The following is a 16,722-nucleotide window of genomic DNA, read 5'->3' on the forward strand; positions in this document are numbered from 1 at the left end:
ACCGCCGCCCATCCGTACCGTGGAGTCATACCCTAATTGTTCCACTCCTAGTTTTGGCTTACAAATACTGATGAAAAATCCTGACCAAATCCTGATGCAATCCTGAACGTGGACACATACCCTAAAGGGACAGTGGTCAGAATTGTAGAAATTGGCCCGGTCATTAACGTGCAAACCACCTTCGCTGGTTAAAGGGGTTAAAAAGAAAACAAACATGAAAATTAAAATCATTGTGATATGCTGAAAATTGAGTATCGATATATTTTTTTTTTTTTTGCACAATTGGAGGGCTGTAAAAGTAAATAAAATTTTTTGCCTTGATTCTGGTACAGGAGATACGCACTTATATATTGAAAGTGTGTGCATCTCAATTGTCCAGTTGGTTGTGAAGTTATCGTGGACAATGAATTGAAATCAGTATTTTCGAGAGAACGCGTTTTTCTTATTACATTTACTTACAATCAATTAAATATTCCAGGACCATAGAGCGATCCTTCCTCATGCTCCTAAAATTCCTGCAGAGCTGCTCTCTCTTTTCTGCGATTAATCTGTCGTCAGGCGAATGCCATTCAGTGCGACTTAAACGAGCCTCGTCCCGAGTGTGCGCGTCCACTCCGCTTGCTGTCCAATAGTCATTCCCATCACGTCCATTACTTTAAGAATGAGCATAAATCCCTCTTTACAGATAATTGTTGCCATAAACATAGCTATGTTGTTCACAATCTTTGCACCCAAATGAAGATGTTTCAGAGAAAAAGTCCAAATGAGTGAGTTGAGCAATTCGTTGTTATTTTGCGTTGCTACTCCAACATAAATCATCATCATTAGATCTCTGCTCAGTGTAAGGCGCTTACTAATTGTCAAAATACTAAGGAATGGTTTTTTAAAATGCCGCCCAAAAAACGGCCATCTATTGGGCAAGTTAATCCAAAAGCTAAGAAAACAGACGCACACAAGGCCGATGGAATGCTCCATTGTTCACCGTGCTGTCCAAGCACCGAGCGCGCGCCGAAGACCGCTCCATTGTGTGCCGCGCTGTCCGACCACCGAGCGCGCGTCAACCGCTCCATTGTGTGCCACGCTGTCCAAGCACTGAGCGCGCATCGAAGACCGCTCCATTGTGCGCTGCGCTGTCCGACCACCGAGCGCGCGTCAACCGCTCCATTGTGTGCCACGCTGTCCAAGCACCGAGCGCGCATCGAAGACCGCTCCATTGTGTGCCGCGCTGTCCGACCACCGAGCGCGGGTCAACCGCTCCATTGTTCACCGTGCTGTCCAAGCACCGAGCGCGCATCGAAGACCGCTCCATTGTGTGCCGCGCTGTCTTTTTAATCAGTTTGCTTTACAGTTGTGAAACAGTTAACAAAAAACCTCAAAAGACTGAACATATGCAGCACAAGATGTTTTTTACATGGCAAATCATATGTTCATTTTTTTTTAAAGTGCCTCTTTAGTGCTTTTTCAGGCAGATTACGGAACATTACCCCCTGACAAATCGCCATGTACGAACACCTACCGTAAAAAATGATTGTTATCAAATAGGGGAATTAACGGACCAGTTTGGTGGGTTTTTATGTATTGTAGAAATAGGTTTTCTCTAATGACCTGGTAAGATCTCTAAACAGCTGAGACGGAACCGTCCAAGGAGAGGTCAATGCCCAAACTGCAACAATGTAGACAAGAAATGTATCTATTTTTTTTCCTTCTGTGGAGATGGTAATTGTCAATATAACCTGTAATTTTTTTTTCTCCATGCCAGGTCCATGAATGGTAGACTATCAGCCCAAGCCTTCCGCTATGACCAGTACTTCCAGCCCTATCAGCAGGATGACTTTGTCCTGGTAGGTTGTATGAGACGTGTCCTGAAGCATCTCCCACTATTGAGCAGCCTAGAAGGACCCTTCACCTGCTCAATCTTATTAATATTTCCGCACTTGTATTTCTTGTCTGAATTGTTATTTATTACTAATTTCCTAGTTATTTAAATTCATCAGCATTAGAGGAGACTTGACGCCTCCCCCGAGGTTCTCTCCTGTCAGGGTCTAAAAACCTATAAACTATTGTTATTTAATCGTCATCAAAGGGGTCCCATCTCCAGACCTGACACTTCATGTTCCCCATGAAATGACAATCCCAGAGCATCTTTTCTTATCACTCTCCATTGTGTCTTTCTCTGTTATTGCTCCTGGAAATTTATGAATAAATTGACAACTGGGTGAATTTCTCTTATCAAAAGATTGGTAGCATTCATTTATTATTACATGTGGAAGAATAACACCGGTGCGTCACAAAGTGGAGGTGTTAGGGAAAAGTCATCTCAAATTGTCATGTGAGGAAGAAATGAATCTTTACATTCCCGGCCCATTATTAATAGAGAGCATACCCCGGTGACAGATCCACTGTACATTCCTGGCCCACTATTAATAGAGAGCATACCCTGGTGACAGATCCACTGTACATTCTCGGCCCACTATTGATAGAGAGCATACCCTTGTGACAGATCCACTGTACATTCCCGGCCCACTATTAATAGAGAGCATACCCTGGTGACAGATCCACTGTACATTCCTGGCACACTATTAATAGAGAGCATACCCTGGTGACAGATCCACTGTACATTCCCGGCCCACTATTAATAGAGAGCATACCCTGGTGACAGATCCACTGTACATTCTTGACCCACTATTGATAGAGAGCATACCCTGGTGACAGATCCACTGTACATTCCCGACCCACTATTAATAGAGAGCATACCCTGGTGACAGATCCACTGTACATTCCCGGCCCACTATTAATAGAGAGCATACCCTGGTGACAGATCCACTGTACATTCCCGGCCCACTATTGATAGAGAGCATACCCTGGTGACAGATCCACTGTACATTCCCGGCCCACTATTAATAGAGAGCATACCCTGGTGACAGATCCACTGTACATTCCCGGCCCACTATTGATAGAGAGCATACCCTGGTGACAGATCCACTGTACATTCCCGGCCCACTATTGATAGAGAGCATACCCTTGTGACAGATCCACTGTACATTCCCGGCCCACTATTGATAGAGAGCATACCCTGGTGACAGATCCACTGTACATTCCCGGCCCACTATTGATAGAGAGCATACCCTTGTGACAGATCCACTGTACATTCCCGGCCCACTATTGATAGAGAGCATACCCTTGTGACAGATCCACTGTACATTCCCGGCCCACTATTGATAGAGAGCATACCCTTGTGACAGATCCACTGTACATTCCCGGCCCACTATTAATAGAGAGCATACCCTGGTGACAGATCCACTGTACATTCCCGGCCCATTATTGAAAATAGTCTACAGAATAACCCACCACCCTCCACAATAGCATACGTTTTCTAATTATTTTGTGCCTGTAAGGGTATGTTTCCACGTTCAGTTTTGCTTCAGGCTTTGGTCAGGATTTTATGCAGGTAAAATCCTGACCAAAACTGCACCTGAGGTCACTGGCGGGTCACCTGCGTGTTTTGCTCATAGTAGCAACATGCTGCGTTTAGGAAAAACGCACAACGCATGCGTTTTTTAACGCATAGTGGAGTCTGGATTTCATGAAATCCCATCCACTATGCTGTAACATCTGGACGCTGCGTTTTTGACGCTGCGGAAAAACGCAGCGTCAAAAACGCAGCGTTTCCTGAACGTGGAAACATACCCTAATGCAGGGTTGAGGCCGGGTTGAGTTTTCCGTCCCGCCATTCTGCTATTTAACCATTCAGGTGTCGGGCATGTCAGTGCGAAGTGAAATGAGGCTAATCCCCAGATCTGCGGATGTCATTAGTGGCAGACATTTCTTGTAAATGACTTTATCAGATGCCATCGTCAGTCCCTTTGTGTAGAGCAGACATCACGTATATTAATGACCTTCCCATATTTCCAGTGTGCCGCTCCAATTAGCTTCTTCTTCCTAAGACATATAAGGGGACGTTACTTACTTTGTCATTTCAGCAAACACAACAGATTGGCCTCTTAATAAATGTGTCGCATATTTGCCTGTTCATACGTCTAAGAAAAAAAAGTTGCAACTTTGGCACATTTTCATCTGCCACCTCTAACTTACCAGCTGCAGTACAGGGGGCAGATATAGGACTGTGAATCCGTCTGCTGAATATGTTGAGCTTCGCTTCTTAAAGGGACAATTTTAAGTTTGGGAATTTTGCAAAACGGGATTAAATATGTTGCACTTATGATAAAGCATTCACCGAAAGAAAGTACATCAGTATTGATTATTGTTCACAGGCCTTCTTCCAAGACCCCAATGTGACTTTACACCTGAAATTAATCTCTGGCTCCTCGGGACAATGGACGGTGCTAGGTAAAGTTACCATATTGCAACATTTATGCACAGTGGCAATGTTGGATAGATATCAATGTTCATGAAATTGGAGGCAGATTCAGCATTTTTACCATTTGGAAAGCGTTGAAAAATGTTAGATTTTTTCGATAATTTGTGTGTGAATCAACCAAATGAAAGAGTATTGCGATGGATAAAAAAATAATTAATGCGTTAACATAACATGGACATTGTCTTACAGTTTGGGAAATTTGCAATTTTTTTCTTTTTGGTGACGTTTCCTTGTGCATTATTGCCATGCTGTGATGTCATCTTGTGCATTATCCCTGTACTGTGACATCACTGTGTGTATTATCCCTGTACTGTGACATCACTGTGTGCATTATCCCTGTACTGTGACATCACTGTGTGCATTATCCCTGTACTGTGACATCACTGTGTGTATTATCCCTGTACTGTGATATCACTGTGTGTATTATCCCTGTACTGTGACATCACTGTGTGTATTATCCCTGTACTGTGACATCACTGTGTGTATTATCCCTGTACTGTGACATCACTGTGTGTATTATCCCTGTACTGTGACATCACTGTGTGTATTATCCCTGTACTGTGACATCACTGTGTGTATTATCCCTGTACTGTGACATCACTGTGTGTAGTATCCCTGTACTGTGACATCACTGTGTGTAGTATCCCTGTACTGTTGTGATCTTGCTGTTAGCATTGGTGTAGCGTACAGGGGCTTCCACAGTTAGAGTAAAACACCTTCAGTAAAAATAAACAGAGAAAAATAAATTTCCAGCTCTTTTCTTATTTTTGCCTCCCTAGATCTTTAGATAACTTTGATTAACCATTTACAACTCTGTAATTCATGTAAGATTTACAGGGAAGGGAGGGCATAGATAAGAATAGCAAACATTTCAACAAATCTTTCTATAAAAATGATTCTTTGTTCAGCAGATAACATTTACATTTCATTTATTGGCTTGAGAGCTCTTGCAGCAGGGCCCTGAAATACGGCTGGAGCTAACGCCCACGGGTGTGTCTTGTAGCTCATCCATATACAGTAGATCATTATCACATCCTAATGGATATGACAGATATCAGTCTGGTGTGTATGACGGGTTTGATCCTAAACGATCAACTTACCCTATTACTTATCCCATTCGGTGAGCCCTAAATTACAAAAAAAGGGATGGAAGTTCTGTTTTTAGTTCATCTTACCTCTTAAAATAATGCAACAAAAAGTAATCCAAAGTTGTACATCTCCCAAAGTTTAAGAAGTGAAAGCAGTTCTGAGTCTCTCCGAATGTCCGTTACATAAGAAGGAAGTGAAAGTGAAACTCATTTGCTGCAGGGATCACATGACATAATGTTACGCAATCCCCGGCGCCTACATACCATGAACAGTGGCAGCATCGCCAGTGAGTACAGGCTGTTTTTGTTTTACTCAGGGCAACATAGTAATTGAGAAAGGGTTGTCCGAGTAGTGAACAATCCCTTTAGTGCAGTCTTAAATAATTTTTGTAGTTTTTTTTTTTTTTTTTTTTTAAATGGTGTACTTTATGTGGGGCTTCTATTACATAGACACCCCCCCCCCCCCCCCAAGACACTTCAAGGCAAACTTTTCCCTAAAAATATACAAACAATTTGGGAAATTTCTTTTAAAATATGAAAAATTGCTGCTAAATGTACAAGTTGTGTTTCCCTTATAGGGTCATGGGGGAAAAAATAATGGATGTTAGAAAAATGCATTAAAGTAACATGGAAATTATCTTACAAGCAGAGAAACATTGAATATTTAAACATTTTTCAAAACCTTCTGTAACTTAATTTTTTTTTTTAATGAAGAAATACGTTGTACTTGTACAATATGTCACAAACAGATCATCTTTGTTTCACCAGGACAAATATGTTGCGAAGTCCTAATGTCCTAAAGACAACATGTTCTTAAAGGGAATCTTGTCAGCAGGATTTCCCCCCCCCCCCCAATCTATTTATATGTGCATGTAGCTCTTTCAAAGACAAGTCAAGCTATACCTTTACATGACCAGTCCATTCCTTCGTTATTGACAAATCAGCGTTTGAATTTATATGCAAATCAGACTGAAGAGCTATGGTAGATCTGAAGCCTCTGTCACTGCAGCTCTATTCCCTGTCTAGTGCCACCTCTACCTTTTTGACCAATGACTCCTTGCCTGAAGTCCAAACAGCATAGAGGCCGTCAGTCAAGAAGAAGGCAGCGCTGAGGTGCTAATAGAGCCGGCGTGACGGAGGCTTCATCTCTACTAACAGCACTTCAGCCTCATTTGCATATAAATTATAAACGTTAATTTTTCAGTAATGGAGGAAATGACTTGTCATGTAAAGGTATTGCTGGATATATGTCTGAAAGAGCTACAGTTATGCTCAAAGGTTTCCATATCACAGTAGAATTTTTGCTTTCTTGGCCTTTTTTCAGAGAATATGAACAATAACACCAAAACTTTTTCTCCACTCATGGTTAGTGGTTGGGTGAAGCCATTTATCGTCAAACTACTACCTGTCATTGGCTACACCAGAACAAAGTGAAGATTCTGGAGTGGCCATCTCAGTCTCCTGACCTCAATATCATTGAGCCACTCTGGGGAGAACTCAAGCGCGCAGTTCATGCTAGACAGCCCAGGAATTTACAGGAACTGGAGGATTTTTTGCCAAGAAGAGTGGGCAGCTTTACCATTTGAGAAAATAAAGAACCTCATCCGCAACTACCACAAAAGACTTCAAGCTGTCATTGATGTTAGAGGGGGAAATACATTGTATTAAGAAATGGGGTATGTGAACTTTTGATCAGGGTCATTTGGATGTTTTGGGTTGTTATTATGATTTAAAAAGAGAAAACACAGTAGTTTGACAATAAATGGCTTCACCCAACCACTAACCATGAGTGGAGAAAAAGTTTTGGCGTTATCATTCATATTCTTTGAAAAGGCCAAAGAAGGAAAAATTCTGCTAGGGTATGTAAACTTTTGAGCACAACTGTAAATGCACATATACCGTAAATACTTTGGAGGATTAAAATCTTGCTGACACATTCCCTTTAAGAGGTTAAAAAGGGCAGATGTACTGTTGGAAATACTTGCCAGGAAAAGAGATGATGGAAGAGTAATTTTCAAGCTTCATCATCTGCAGATATACTAATGGGATTTCTCTTGCCAAAAAAAGTGTATTTTGATACATAATGTGGCTTAAAATGAGGCAACAAGGGCCAATTATAGCAAATTTACCATCCAGCATGAGTCACTATCATATTTTTGGTCCAAGAGCCACATTGCCATACTGAACCAATCCCAAGGTCCACAATTGTTTTTAAAAGGCTACTTGTGTGATGAATACATCACAAGAACCACCAAACAGTACATTAATACGCCATCGTAACCAAATTTTGTGTATTTGATAAAGATTTTGAGAGTTTCTGCTCCAAAAAAGAGCAGTATGAACACATACTAACTTAAACTGTGTTTTTTTAGAGCAGTAACTAACCAAATCCTCCTCATAATTTTTAGATCTTACTTTTTAAGCTTTAACATAACCATGAAAATATTATGGATTGCTACATGTGTACAAGATCAGAACAACTGTTGGAACATGAGTGCAGAACCACCATCAATACATGAATGGGGCACCATAACCACCATCAGTACAAGAATGCAGGGCCAGAAATACCATCAGTAAATGAATGCAGCGAAAGAACCTCCATCGGTACATGAATGCAATACCAACTTTAGTACAGTGATCAATTGTAATGTCAGGTCTCGCCCATACACATTTGTATTGCATGAGCCTACAATTTTCAGTATGTCCATAACAATGGTAAGGAGATGCTAGGAGTTGTTTTTGCTAGCCACCATCAGACTTTGGACCATACAGGAACCACAGCACTGATGAGCCTAGTCAGTAACATACATTTAAACCCAGGTACCTTATAAGTGACATCTTCTCTGATTTGGAGTAATTCCCATCCCTTTTGTCTCCATGTAGCACAGACGCCATGATGAGATTTCATGCCCAAAGCTTCTCTTTCTAGCCTTGCCCCTTCTTCGTCTTCAGCAGCACATCCCAACACTGTGCCCTTAAAAAATAAAAGCACCATTATACTGCTTCATAGATAAAAATCTCTCCCTATCTTTTCCCCTTACTGTGCTTCCTGCACAAAATAACTTCCCCCCACACACACTGCCTTTCTCTGAAATATCCCTCCCCACACAGCCCCTTGCCAAAATATGTCACCTACACTGCCCCTCTATAATACCCCCACACATTGCCTCTCTCCAAAATACTCCACCATACTGCCCCGCTCCAAAATTCTCCCCCACACTGCCCCTCTATAAAATACCCCCACACACAGCCCTTCTCCAAATTATTCCTCCACTCTGCCCATCTGTACACTATTCTTCCGACACTGCCCCTCTCTGAAATATTCCCCCACACTGCCCCTTTTTATAATATCTTCCCTACATAATATCCACCACACAACCCCTCTCCATAATATCCCCTCCCACCACACTGCCCCGCACTCTACTATGCCTATTTTCACAATCCCCATAATGTCCCCCTTAATATCCCAAATTGCCCCATAATATCCAAAATTGCCACATTATGTTCCCTTGTAGCAACGCTACCCTTTCCTCTCCTGACCCATCATCAAAAGTAACATGACCCTTAATCTTTGGCTCTTTCATGGAGAGCTTACCAGAGCTCGATGTCTCCTCTGCCTGTGCGATTCCAGCAGCAGTGTAATGACGTCAGCAGTGCGCCAACCTCCTCGCGCTGCTGCTCTTTGGGGCGGGGGCCGACGAGCGCCTTCTCTGCCCCAGTCCTGGAGCTACATTGTTCAAATGTATTCACGTCTGAAAGACCTTTGAATATGAGCAGAAGGAGCGGCGTCTCACAGACTGCTCTGTGGGCCGCTCAATGTCGTTCTGCAGGCCATATGTTGTGCAGGCTTGGTCTACTCTAAATGCAGCCAGATGAGAGTGGATTTAACACACCGATTTCAACAGGACCCGCTGACTAATATGTATGGGCGCCTCCCGACTGTAACCCGAGAGATGATGGCGATCGGGCAGTTGCACTTTCAACATCTATTCCTTTTGTTGCAAAGACACGAGCGCTTGGCAGTGTGTTGCAGGGAGTCGGGAGAGATGGCTGTTTTGTACAGGGTCAGTGTTGAGCCACATGATGGTTGATTAGATCAGCCATCAATTGCTGGGGTAGGACTTAAAGGCAACAACACAACCTATGACGTACATGTACATAAAAGGTAGTGAAGGGGTTAAGATTCACAAGACCTGAAAGTGAAGAGGGGGCGTAATCTCTGCAAACTCTATAGATAGAAAACTGGCTCAATTTAGACTAAAAAAAGGGATGCAGCCTGATATGTGAGGTCAGGGAAAAATGGAATCAGAGTTGTATCCTACTAGATACATTTCCAAAAAGTGTTTGGTCACGATAATGGTAGGATGATTGGTTCTCAGAGGGGTTGGAAAAAAGTCTGCCGGGGTTTTATCTGTCACGAAATATAACGGCCCAACGGGGGGCTGGTCAGTGGACGGCACAACAAACACTCAACGGGATGGAAATGGGGAGAGGAAGGCCTTACCAATAGGGAATGAGGGATGGACTCCTCCTGCTCCAACCTGAGCCTGCACTCCCTTAACGCCGTAAGTGGGTCCTCCACCCCGCCGCCTTCACGAACCTTGTCCCTCGCCGCTGTCGCCTCACACTGGCCGACAAGGGCGCCAGCCCCACCACTGCAGGTGGTACAAACACAGGAGACGGTGACAACACGAGAGGGACAAGGTCAAAACACCACACTTAGCTTCCAGGCTCTGCTGCCAAGCTCCACACCGCTGATGACACAGAAACTGGACTCCAAACTCCAGAAGTAGCTGACACCAGAGAGCTTCAGCTGCACGGCTGGTCTCCATAGAGAAACTCTATCACCAACAGTCAGCTGATGCATCAGGTGACCATTTAAAGGATGGTGGGAGTGGTCACCACCAACATCAGCTGACCCAGCCACTCTGCAACTGCAGACTTCCAGCAGGGGAAACTGACATCAACCCCCGCTGGTCCCGAAAGGAAAAAAGCTACATTTAAAACAGAGTGGAACCAGAGAAGCCACAAATCCAAAAATGGATCGTGACATTATCCTTAGATTACAGCTCCATCCTAGTTTATGTGTTTAGTCTGGTATTGCTGGTGATCTCCAATACTATATGGAAACCATAGACAAGTCTGGCAATGTTTTTTTTTTTAAGGAATTTAAATTTTTGTAATATTTTTTTTTTTAATGCATTTTTACAGACATTTTTACAGAATCTCAGCTTGGAGGATATAACTCCTTTTTCTATGTTATTTGCTGACCTGAAACTGGTTAGTACCTGTCCCTTTACCTGCAGGTTTATAGCCCGGCGAGCTCCACACCTTCTATATCCTGTGTTCCTAGTGATTGATGAGTCACATTGACAATCGCTCTCCCCACCCTTGTGACGAAACCCTATACTTGTGTGTAATTCTCCCCGAGGACATGCCCAGCCTCTCAGACACAATAGATAAAGATTATCAGCCCAGTCCCGGGTCTATCATTAAATTGTCACTGTTTTGTAGGGTCGGCATGTTCAGTGTTTTCTGATCGGACCCAGGTAGTCCAGGTATCGGGTGAGCCCGGTTGGGAGGGGTCATCCATTTTTAGCATTTTCCCTTTTACGTTGAGTCCTGTCTTGAATACTTCTTATTCCAAGAGTACCACTATAAGGCTGTGTGCACACGTTGCAGATTTGGTGCGTTTTTGTTTAGGTTTTTTTTTCTGCATGGATTTGTGGCAAAACCTGATGACTGCAAAGTGGATGAGAAACCTAACATTTCATGCACACGTTGAGTATTTTTGACTTGCAGATTTGGTGCAGAAAATAATCTGCAGCATGTCAATTCTATGTGCATTTTTGCCCTGCGTTTTTCACCATTGACTTCACTCAAATCAGTAAAAAACACACCATGAACGAGGCAAAAAAACGCACCAAGATCGAGGCAAAAACACACCAGGAACGAGGCAAAAGCGCACCAAGATCGAGGCAAAAGGGCACCAAGATCGAGGCAATAACGCACCAAGAACGAGGCAAAAACGCACCAAAATCGAGGCAAAAACACACCAAGATCGAGGCACAAATGCAATTTTTGCAGCTATGGTTTCCCTGCCAAGAAATTTTACTCCGCGTGTGCACATAGCCTTACAGTCCAAGCATTGCACGGTCCAAAAGAACTCCTTGTTGCCACTTTTGTAAAAAAAAAAATTTATGTCAAGATACGCCAGAGATGTCAGAACACAACAGTAAAGAAGTTCACACCAATCTACCACTGTTTGAAGAGGTAATTGGGGGGGTGACTATTGGGGTCCTTACTGATCACAAGCATAATGCGGGTGGTACTGAAGTCCCCTGTGTGATAGTGTAGTGAGCATGTGCGACCACTGCTCTGTTCAGTCTCTATAGGAGCGGTGATCATGTCACTCCCACACCCATAAAGTAGATTGACTCATGGTCACACATGTGCACTACTGCTCCATTTACACCGGGACTAACATTGATGACGTATGCCTATCAATATCCGATTAGTAAGGGTCTGACACCCAGCAGTCCGCTATTATTAACTATGGCGGTTGATTGAATGTTGTCAGTGTAGGCGGCCATAACAGGTAGTGGCCTACGGATCCGCTCCCGTTGAAGTAAATGGAAGCTGCGGTTCCCAGGAACAGGCACTGTACAGTGTACATCTGACTAGTCCCCGGTGTTAGACATCTACCAATCTGTTATCCCTAAGTCCAGGCAACCCCTTTAAACGGTCAATCCCATCTTCATGAACTGGAGTAGTCAGATAGTGCTTGTATATATAAGCAATTTTGCAATTTACTGCTTGTTAAAATAGTTTTACGTTGTTGAGATATTTTCACTTTTCATTTGTTTACTGTTCGCTGCTATGGAGTCCGACCACCGTCGCTAGACAACAAAACATGCGCAGTGCTTACAAGATCTTTTGAGCCTGTAAGCGCTGTTTTGAAGGTGACGAGGATCCCTAGAATGCTTGGTTACCTTCTAATCGCGGCCAGCTGCAGTGGTGGTCGGTATCCTAGGCAACGAGCTGTAAATGGTAAAAAAAAGAAAGTATTCGTATCTCAATAACCGAAGCAAATTTTAATAAGTAGTAAAATGCAAAAGTGCTTCTTTTTATCAGCTCTATCCGACAATGTACATCTATAAAGAGTTGTGTGTGTTAGCACAGATGTGGAGGGTCCGTGGTCGGTATGTGTGCGGATGATTATTCCCTGTACTGGCCCTCACAGGACATGACGTGTGGTGGTGCTAAGAACTTATACTTTGCTTTTTTGCTGCTTTTTTAATGCAAATTAAAAGCTGCGTTATACAAACGCTATGAGATTTCAGAAATCTCACGCAGTTTTATTTTTGTTTTCCTGAGTGAATTGGAAAACCGCTGCATTTTTTCACCCATAGAAAGCAATGAGTAAGTGCAAAAGCACAAGGTATCACGTTTTGCTGCGTTTTTGGTGCAGAAACATCAGGAACTAAACTGTATCTGCATGAAAAACACAAAACATTACTGCGAAGAGAGAAGGATTTTGGCTGTAGAAAAAAACCCGCAATGTGTGAACATAGCCTTAAAGGGTAAACAATATTCTCTCAATGGCATTGAATGGATTAAAAGAAGAAATGCTCGCCTCACTGATCCCGAGCCACGACTGTTCTGATCCCGGTCCTCAGTCAGTGATTGCCGGAGTGCTATTTTATAGCATTTCCTGTGTGTTCAGATAGGACAAATAGGTGAAAACTGGTGGAGAACTAAACTAGTATCTGACGGGCAGGGGTTCGGTGAGGTGAGTGTCACCTCTTCTTTTTTTGTTTTTAACCCATTTTGAACCATTGATTTAAAAAATTTTTTGCCTGCCAGACAACCCCTTTTAATTTTAATGTTCCCCAGAACATGGTAGTTGTATTTCCAGAACCTGTCATGGGACATATGTAAAATAATAATACATACAGGTGGTTAGAATGAAAGGTAGCATGCGTGTTCCTAATGGAGTTGTCCTATAAAGAAAATGTATTACTATACAGAGGATAGATGATAAATGCATGATCGCTGGGGTCCAATTGTTGAGACCCCCACTGATCATGAAAATAGGGGTGCCAAAGTCCCCCTGTACTAATGAAGCAATAGTGAGCATGTGCAATCGCTGCTCCATCTATAGATGTGGTGGTTGCCCATGCTCACTAGCGCTTCATTCACATGGTAGACTTTAATATCCTTGTTCATCAGGGGTCTCAGCAGCCAGATGTACAGCAATCATACTTTGATCGGAAAGTTTTTTTATGACACAACCCCTTTAATGTGTTGTCTGGCCTTGAGGTACAAGTCTGACTTGTAAATCCTCAGAGTGGGCGCACTTGACCGCAAGGATGCGATTTGTGTAAATGTTGTCACGTGCCAACTAAACATGCTCAGCCTTTTTTCAATGCTAGTGTATTGAGCAAGGCTGGAGACGTCTAGTCGGAATGTGGCCGGGAGTAAGGAAATCCTATACATGACGCTTGGTGTAGCCACCGGCATCGGCAATCCTCACAGCGTGTAGAGTCATAAGTCTGCAGTCACATAGTACCCCAAGGTCGGCCAACCCCTTTATGTTAATGGATGTTGATTATTTTAAGATATTAGTGGATGATACTTGTTCTTCCAGAGACCCAGGTTAAGAGAATTGAAGCAAGGAAAATCCCGTGCAGTCTTCTGTGCATGTCATTGTTTGATCGATTGCACCAAGAAAATATTGTCAAGGAAGGCGGATATATCTCGAAATGCCTGGATGAGTACGTGGACGATTTTGTTGTCTCAGATGAACTTCGTAAGGCAAGTGCCACAATGAACTGAGAAACGTTAGGACCTTGCATGGCCTTTCCTACCATAGTTATTTCATATCGCTGGGTCATGCCACGGCTAATCGATCCTTGGAGTATGTAGTCCTAGACTTCTCACAGCCTCGAGCAGCCCATTCTTTTCAGAATGATCTGTCCTGTGTATGTTTGATGAGAAACGGTATTCATGCTCATTTTTTATTTTTATCTGTATCCGTAATTTTTTGCACTTTTCCCTTCTGCAGACTCTATCTCTAATTTTCAGTTGTCTCTGAGCTAGTGGGTGGAGAGTAGCTGCTATGATATTACTATCTACACACCAGTTCCAGGATGGACGACATTATACAGTAGTACTGAGCAGTGTAGCTGTGAATACTGCTCTAGTGTGATAATATAATACTTACTAGAATGCTGAACATGTGGTCTCTGCTTCTCTCTATATTACTCTGCTCCTCCTTCCCCCTCCGTGGACTTCAATAGGCAGCTGTAATCTGATCCCCGAGTGGGCTGCAGTCCAGTTTGTTTTGGACAAGACAGATTTTATCATCCACTTTTAAAAAAAGAATGCAGAGTCCAGGAGGAAAAAAGGGGGGAGAAGTGGCTCATAAGTGGAGAAGGAAGCAGATTTGTCTGATATTAGAAACTTTGTAATGTATCTTTATTTGCCTTTATTAAAGATTTATACAAAGTTTGTTGAACCAAAAGTGACCATTTAATTATGTCCACACTTTTATTCTAAATATTTTTGTTTTAGGTCCTTCTTTTGGAAGGCTCTGACAACTTTGAGATATTTAGCCCGTCTGATAGACAAGAGTTTCTTTTCCTTCTCTTCAAACATCTCTGCCTCGGAGGAGCCGTCTGCCAGTTTGAAGATACAATAGATCCATATCTAGAAGTGACAAAATCCATATACAAGGAACTGCTGAGGTGAGACCGGGTTTTTTATTGCATGATGTGAATTTTTTTTTTTTATTGTAAAGTCTATAGGTATAATGTTGGGTAGTAGTAGTATAATGAATTATATTAACCTCTAGACCAGGGCTTCTCAAATTTTTCCTACTGAAGTCTCAGAAGACAGACCAGGGTGATGCCTGAGGAGTAGTCAGGCCGGTCCAAGCCATGCCCGGGGCGTAGTCAGGCCATGCCCGGGGCGTAGTCAGGCCATGCCCGGGGCGTAGTCAGGCCATGCCCGGGGCGTAGTCAGGCCATGCCCGGGGCGTAGTCAGGCCATGCCCGAGGCGTAGTCAGGCCATGCCCGAGGCGTAGTCAGGCCATGCCCGGGGTGGGGTGTAGTCAGGCCATGCCCGGGGTGGGGTGTAGTCAGGCCATGCCCAGGGTGGGGTGTAGTCAGGCCATGCCCGAGGCGTAGTCAGGCCATGCCCGGGGTGGGGTGTAGTCAGGCCATGCCCGGGGTGTAGTCAGGCCATGCCCAGGGTGGGGTGTAGTCAGGCCATGCCCGGGGTGTAGTCAGGCCATGCCCAGGGTGGGGTGTAGTCAGGCCATGTCCGGGGTGTAGTCAGGCCATGCCCAGGGTGGGGTGTAGTCAGGCCATGTCCGGGGTGTAGTCAGGCCATGCCCAGGCTGGGGTGTAGTCAGGCCATGTCCGGGGTGTAGTCAGGCCATGCCCAGGGTGGGGTGTAGTCAGGCCATGCCCGGGGTGTAGTCAGGCCATGCCCAGGGTGGGGTGTAGTCAGGCCATGTCCGGGGTGTAGTCAGGCCATGCCCAGGGTGGGGTGTAGTCAGGCCATGTCCGGGGTGTAGTCAGGCCATGCCCAGGGTGGGGTGTAGTCAGGCCATGTCCGGGGTGTAGTCAGGCCATGCCCAGGGTGGGGTGTAGTCAGGCCATGGCCGGGGTGTAGTCAGGCCATGCCCAGGGTGGGGTGTAGTCAGGCCATGTCCGGGGTGTAGTCAGGCCATGCCCAGGGTGGGGTGTAGTCAGGCCATGGCCGGGGTGTAGACAGTATATGAAAATACACTGCACTCTCTAAAAGAGTATAGATGCTCAAGTAGGGTCTCCAGCCCGTTCAGTCAAATAAGTAGAAAAACTTGGCACTCGTTTTGAAGAAAGATGAAGGTTATTTATTTCACATCCAGATAAACAAACCAGTTGCTAAATGTTTTCGGTCCTACATGGACCTTCCTCAGGTTCTCCCCAGCGTCACAGCACGCCTTCAGCGCTCCAGGCACACAGTGTGCTTTAGTGTGGAATCCCGCATTATCAAGCAACTCCGTATGCTTATACCTGCAGAGTCTCTACAAATCGCATTATTGGCTAAAACTAACATTGACACTCCAGATAAATTCACTTTCTCTGCGGAAGGTCCATGTAGGACTGAAAACGTTTAGCAACTGATTTGTGTATCTGGATGTGAAATAAATAACCTTCATCTTTCTTCAAAATGAGTGCCAAGTTTTTCTACTTATTTGACTGAAC

General features: G+C 43.9%; 1 protein-coding gene across 4 annotated transcripts in view; it reads left to right on the plus strand.

Annotated features, from left to right (window-relative positions):
* The window catches only part of CFAP300 (cilia and flagella associated protein 300), a 65,505-nt gene that overhangs the window by 18,164 nt on the left and 30,619 nt on the right, over positions 1–16,722 (plus strand). For all 4 annotated transcript variants that reach the window (XM_077298482.1, XM_077298480.1, XM_077298483.1 and 1 more), the window contains exons 2-5: positions 1,760–1,841; positions 4,272–4,347; positions 14,117–14,283; positions 15,043–15,215. In XM_077298482.1, the coding sequence (XP_077154597.1) occupies positions 1,760–1,841; positions 4,272–4,347; positions 14,117–14,283; positions 15,043–15,215 (498 nt within the window). The remainder of the gene's footprint in view (positions 1–1,759; positions 1,842–4,271; positions 4,348–14,116; positions 14,284–15,042; positions 15,216–16,722) is intronic.

Source organism: Ranitomeya variabilis, chromosome 3 (assembly GCF_051348905.1).
Source record: "Ranitomeya variabilis isolate aRanVar5 chromosome 3, aRanVar5.hap1, whole genome shotgun sequence".
NCBI lineage: Eukaryota > Metazoa > Chordata > Amphibia > Anura > Dendrobatidae > Ranitomeya > Ranitomeya variabilis.